The following is a 6,000-nucleotide window of genomic DNA, read 5'->3' on the forward strand; positions in this document are numbered from 1 at the left end:
TGCAGCATGCCAGTGGGAAAAGACATTCCCCCCCGTCCTGTGAATTATGGGGTGCCAGAGAGCTGCCCATACCCAGGCTCCCCTCATCCATGTGCCAAATCCAAGCTCAGCTAAAAATCCTAGGATTTTAGCTCAAGATGTTGCCTGACTGCGTTGGGACTGATGGTGCACCAGGTATTTCTTTCAGCTTCCCCTCTTTCCCCAGGTCCACGAAGGACCAATCCAGAAAAGAGGGTATGAAGGTAAGAAAGAAGCAACAAAGGAAAACTGACTTGCAGAGCCATCTGGCCATTAAAATGCGGAGCTTTTGGGAAGCAGTCATGAGTGTGTGATGCTGCATGTGGTGGAGTGGAACGCTTGGCAGGCTCCACGGTCAGGGGACCTGGCCCTAGAGCCAACAGCAAGGCTGGGATGTAACCAAACCCACAGGTACTGACCTGCAAGTGAACAGAGGAAGCATTTTGTGCTGCCTTGGAGCTCTCTTATCTCTTGCTGCCACAACGAACAGCTTTAAAACCTCCTCCAGCTGAAGTGGCATGAAAATATGAATTTACTTGTATGGGGATGGCTTGAAGAGGTGTTCAATTTGTGTGGAAAAAAAAAAAAAACCCAACCTAAAATTGGCTGCAGAGTGTTCTAGAGGATGCCTGCCAGTCAAAGTGTGAACTAGACCTAAATAATGTGGCTGTAATGGACTTATTCCTGCTACCAGATCCCACGCTGATGCCGATATTCAAACCAGACATCCCCGACTGACAGAAGTAACAGGCGAGTTGGCGATGAAGAATATATAATAAACCAGACTCACAGGCTGCTTTAAGCAGCTTCAAGGATAACAATAAAGCTGGGAAATGATACTGCTCTAAAGAATTAAGCATCAGAGGTCACACAGAGCTTGATGGCATGAGGTGAGATGTGCCATGCCTGGATATACCGACCTCAGTGCCACCCTACAGAGCATCCCACCTATTGCTTATCACTATGTGCTGCTCTGAGCAATCTGTAATTGCTTCAGTATCAGTAATTACTTCTTAGAGGTGTTGTGAAGGTTAAAGTGGTGCAAGTTAAGGAATATGGGCAAGAATCAAATGCATGAAGTGTTGTTTGAGGAGTTACTTTTTTTCTCATAGGGAAACCTGGTTGTTCACGCAGTCTAGTTTCACTCAGGAATCCCATTAAAACTTCAATATTCAAAGCAAATACAGAGGAAATGTTTCAAAGTCAGAAATGCTAAATGAATGCACTCAAACATTCACCCCAGAAAGCTTGTTCCAGTCCAGGGAGGAGCATTTTCCTGCTATGATCCCACCAGAACCATAGCTCACACTGGGCTCTGAGGCTATAAATGGTTACAATTGCTCTGTTCTGGGACTGGCTCTCAATCAGCCAACAAATAAAACCTCTCAGAGAACTAATGGCTTCCAAAAAAAAACCAACCCCGATTTGCTTTAGACAGTTTGCCAAACAGGAAGAGGAGTGAAATACGTTGAGTGATTTATTACAAGTGATTTGCCAGCTCGAGCAAGTGCATCATTGCTCTGCTTAATCTAAAGGCAGAAAATGAACGCGAAGAGATGCAAAGACCTCTAAAGCAGCTTGAGTCCACTGTGAGAGACCAGGGCTCCAGCTTTCCAACCAGCGAGCCCTCTGCCTGTCCCCTCCACGCTGCCACTGCCCTTTCCCTCACAGCTCTTCCATTATTTGCCTTTTTCTAACCCCCTGCACAGCTTCCAATGTGCGAACGCCCGCTCGCACGCTGCGCAGTGCTTTCCATTAACGCGCTTCAAACCTGACTTGCAGCTGCTTTGCTTATTCACCCTGGAGCCTTCCCCAGCCCAGGGCCCTGCATCACATTGTGTGCTGCTTCCCTGCACGGAGAGGAATGGAGCAAAGCCATTAAACAACCTTCCTATCTTAGCAAATTTACTTCTGTAGGCAGATCCCCTGAGAAGGAGCAGTATGCAAGGGTCTGGCTTTCTTTCTTCCCCAACAGCTGCCTCTTCCTTTTTACTTTTGAATTTATTCACAAGAGAAGTAATAATCAAGAAGTAAAATAGATGAGGAAAAGCCCACAAGTGAGCTTCACTTACTGTGCATTCATATCTGCCTACTTGGCTAACAGGATAAGGTATGGCCTGAATAATAGCCAGACTGTGAAATATGTTAAGAATTTCTTAAACTGTAATCTCCAAGGACATGGCTAGGAAATAATCCTCTGGTTTTAGCCCTACCATGGTAACAATGAACATCAGTTTAAACTGAGGGGAAGAGGACTGGAAATAATGCATTTCAGCCACATTGTTCTCAAATCAGATGGCTCATACCTCCTCAGAGAGCAGATGATTTGGGTTAAGTACACTGGGCTGCCACTGGCAACAGCTACAAAGCACCTACAGGAGAAATGTAGACCCCAGCATGTAAAGATGAAAGTTTGGTATCAAGACAAGGTACAGAGGGAACACAGGGCTCCTCTACGAGCTGGATTTTGGGTTATGGAAGCAGTACAGGGAGAAACTTGGAGAGACATCACTAAACATCCACAGGCTCTGGTCTTAAATCTAACCATGTGTGCTCTCAACTGCTTTTTAGTGGGAGAAATTGTTCTGACTAGTTTCCATTTAAGTTCCCTCCCTTTAATCACAGAATCCTTAAGGTTGGAAGGGACCTTAAAGACCACCTGGTAAACTGCTGGAACACCTTAAATGCTTTAGTACACCTGCAGCTTTAAATTCTAACTGTCCGCTGTTTAAACCCAGTTGAAATTCATGTTCAAGATAAAAGATTGAGAAGCTATCACATGCTAGGCTGGCAGCAAAGGAACCGTGGATGTTGGTGTCTTGTTCTTTCTGTCTCTCTCATTCCATGTCTCTTGCATTTTTCAAGCCTAATGCTCCAATAAACAAATGCCTCAACCCCTCAGAGCACTCAAGCACAGCAAGTGTTGATGCTGAAACCCTTTCCGCGCATGGGTGTCTTAGGTGGAGCAGTGTGTGGAAACCAGAAAAGCCTTTCTGAAGTCAGGAGGGATCTGCTAGTTAAACCAGCAAAAATACCAGCCTCTGGCTTTGAAGATGCAGTTCCTTTTCGGATGCTTATGCTACATCTTGTTCTCGAAACTTTCTGAAGTGGGGATCTGTCACTAGACGGAGGAAAAGGGCTCAACACAAGAAACTGGGATAAGGCGGGGAGATGATTTTGTTGCCCTCGATCTTGCTGGCCACTTTCCAGCTGAAGGAAAGGAGATGCAGAGAAAGGGTGAAGATTTATGGGTTTTTCTGGCTCTGAACTGCCACGTTTGGGGAAGACCCGAGCATCCCCACTCTGAGACAGCGGCCGCACGGCACAGAGGGGCCCGGCTGCTCCGGGCTCCGGCGGGGCTACACCGGCCAGGGTCCGGATTAACCTCAGGGCAGGACTGACCCCGGTGCAGGATCCCAGCTCAGCGCTGTGGTGCCGGAGGGGGTGTGGGAGGACGAGCAGCGAAGTCGTCCCCCCTATTCCCCCAGATCCCGCCTGCCCGTCCCCCGCGCCGGTCCATCCCTTCGGGGATGCCCGGGACACCCTCATTCCCGACCCGGTTCCCCCTTCCAGGTCTCCCCATCCTGGCCCGCCCGTCTCCGCAAAGTTTGGTCACCCGAGCCCGGGCAGGAGGTGACTGCCTGGCCCCGCTGCTCGAAGGCGACCCCCGGCCCCTCACCTGGATGACCGTCTTCAGCGTGGAGGCGTCCACGATTGTGGTGCAGATGAGGGAATCGGGATTCTGGTCCTTGCCGTAGATCTCCCCCATGGTAAAGATCATGGGGATGGCGAGGAGAAAGGAGGCGATCCAGATGCAGCTGATGAACTTCTTGGTGCGACTACGGGACATGATGCTCTTGGCTTTGAAAGGGTGGCAGATGGCCATGTAGCGCTCCACGCTGAGGCTGGCGATGTTGAGCGCCGTGGCGTAAGTGCAGGCGTCCCGGAGGAAGTAGTAGCCCTTGCAGACGGCCCCCCCAAAAGCCCAGGGGTGATGGACCCAGATGAAGTTGTAGAGCTCGATGGGCATGCAGAGGAGGAAGATGAGGAGGTCGGAGAAGGCGAGGCTGGCCAGGTGGTAGTGCACGGTGCTCTGCAGGTTCTGCAGCGACTTCTTGCGCACCAGTGTGTACGCAGTGATAGAGTTACCCACCGTGCCCACCAGGAAAAGAGCCAAGTAGATGACGGTCACCATCACTTTGGAGTAGATGTCGGTGTTAACGTCCAGGTCCTCCTCGTCGGGCACTTTGGGGAGCAGGTCGGAGCGGTTGGAGGCATTGGCGTAGCCGATGGGGTGCAGGTGGAGGGGGCCGCCGGTCACGGCCGGAGGAGCCGTGGCGTTCAGGTGCATCCTGGGGCCGGTCCGGTCCCAGCGGGGCTGCAACACCGGACCCGACCCGGCGCCGCGCTCCGACGTGCGGCTGCCTGCGGCGTGGAAACTTGGCTCGTTTTAATGCGGCGGGGAGGAGGCGCCTGCGGTCCCGGGCTGCCGCGCGTGTGCGTGTGCGAGACACACACCCCGCACCACCACCACCAGCCCCCTCCCCTTCCCTTCCCTTCCCTTCCCCGCCTGGAGCGAGCCTCGGATGTGAGCAGCTCCGGCTCACCCCTCCCTGCAGCTCCCGGCTCACAGATGTGCCCTGGAAGCGCAGGAACCTCCCTGCACACATCCCCACACAAACACTCCCCCTACCACCCTGAAACACACACGTACACTCGCACCCGATCGCATCGCATCCCCCCCCCCCCGCATGCCTCGCACAGCCGCACCGGGAGTCGCCGCACCGCTGCTGACCGCGCTCCCCCGCGGGCACTGGCAGCCCCCCGGCCCCTGGGGTCCCTCGGCTCGGCCCCCTCCTCGCTGCCGAGGTGGCTTTTGCAGCCCCAGCTCGGTCTCCAAAGTGGAGATCGGGGTGTCCATCCCTTGCACAGGCAGACCCAGGGGTATGGGTGAGGGTTGGTAAAGGGGCTGGTGGGGGGTCCAAGCACAGACACCCCCTCCACCGGGGAGAGGAGAGGCACCAGGGATGCTCCATCACACTTGGACATCCATATATCCCCCTAGTCCCTAAATAGGCACTCACACCTGCCGCTGCTGCTAGGAGAAATGCATTTAAAGGAAGGAAAAAAAACACCTACAAATATCTACCCCTGAAGGATGAGCACTTTGTGGAGGCGTTGCCTTTTCAGGCCTGGGGCATGGAACCAGCACCCTGTGTGGTTCCAATGAGCTGTTTGTCCACTTTGTTGTCTTCCTGATAAAATCTTTACAAATGCACAGAGGAGATGTAGGAAAATCCCATTCAGTGAATCACTGATTTAACCAAAGACAGCCATAACTTGTGCCATTCATCAGCACATGTTGAGTACCTGGTCCCCAGCAGGCAGTAGGTTCTGTGTTCACTGAGGTCCTGCTGACTGGCTGTCTATTTGATATAAGATGTCTAATCCTGCAGTCAATCAAATCATGTCTGTGTGCAAATAGTGAGCTTTCCACCAAGAGCCAGTATTCCCCCAAGCTTTCCTCTTCTTAAATCCATCTGATAGGATCACCATGAAAAACTATCCAAAATCTGATTTATTTTGTCATATTATTCCCACAAGTTTGGAGATTAATGTTTTCTGGTACTCATCCCACACTGATTTAAAGGATGACCAATAATCCCTTAACACCAGTGTTCCTTTCATTTAAAAGCTTCTGTTATGAATTTTCTATTAACTGAGACAAGTTTACTAGGGTTGGTGTTCCCAGCTGGTCTCACCCATTGTTCCTGGTCCTTGGATGGGTTCTAGGGATGGATCAAGAATATTTATCCTGAGGAAGGAAAGTGGAAGGTGAAATAAGTGATGGCTTGTACTGATGTCTGAAGGAGGTACTCAGCTGGGAGGCAAAGCCAGGTGTCCCTATTCCTAACCTCCAAACTGGGGGGAGCTTGTACCTACATGTTCCAAGCACAAGCCCATGCTCCTGGACTGAAGCAC

The 6,000-nt window shown here is 51.5% G+C and overlaps 1 protein-coding gene across 1 annotated transcript in view; it reads right to left on the bottom strand.

Moving 5' to 3' along the window:
• NTSR1 (neurotensin receptor 1) overlaps nt 1-4,838 on the bottom strand; it is a 51,881-nt gene extending 47,043 nt beyond the window's left edge. Inside the window, exons 1-2 of the mRNA XM_065691616.1 lie at nt 4,789-4,838; nt 3,698-4,443 (exon numbers count right to left, since the gene is read on the bottom strand). Coding sequence (XP_065547688.1) covers nt 3,698-4,369 — 672 coding nt within the window. The 5' untranslated portion in view covers nt 4,370-4,443; nt 4,789-4,838. The remainder of the gene's footprint in view (nt 1-3,697; nt 4,444-4,788) is intronic.
• Nucleotides 4,839-6,000: the final 1,162 nt, after the last annotated feature.

Source organism: Lathamus discolor, chromosome 11 (genome assembly GCF_037157495.1).
Source record: "Lathamus discolor isolate bLatDis1 chromosome 11, bLatDis1.hap1, whole genome shotgun sequence".
Taxonomy (NCBI): domain Eukaryota; kingdom Metazoa; phylum Chordata; class Aves; order Psittaciformes; family Psittacidae; genus Lathamus; species Lathamus discolor.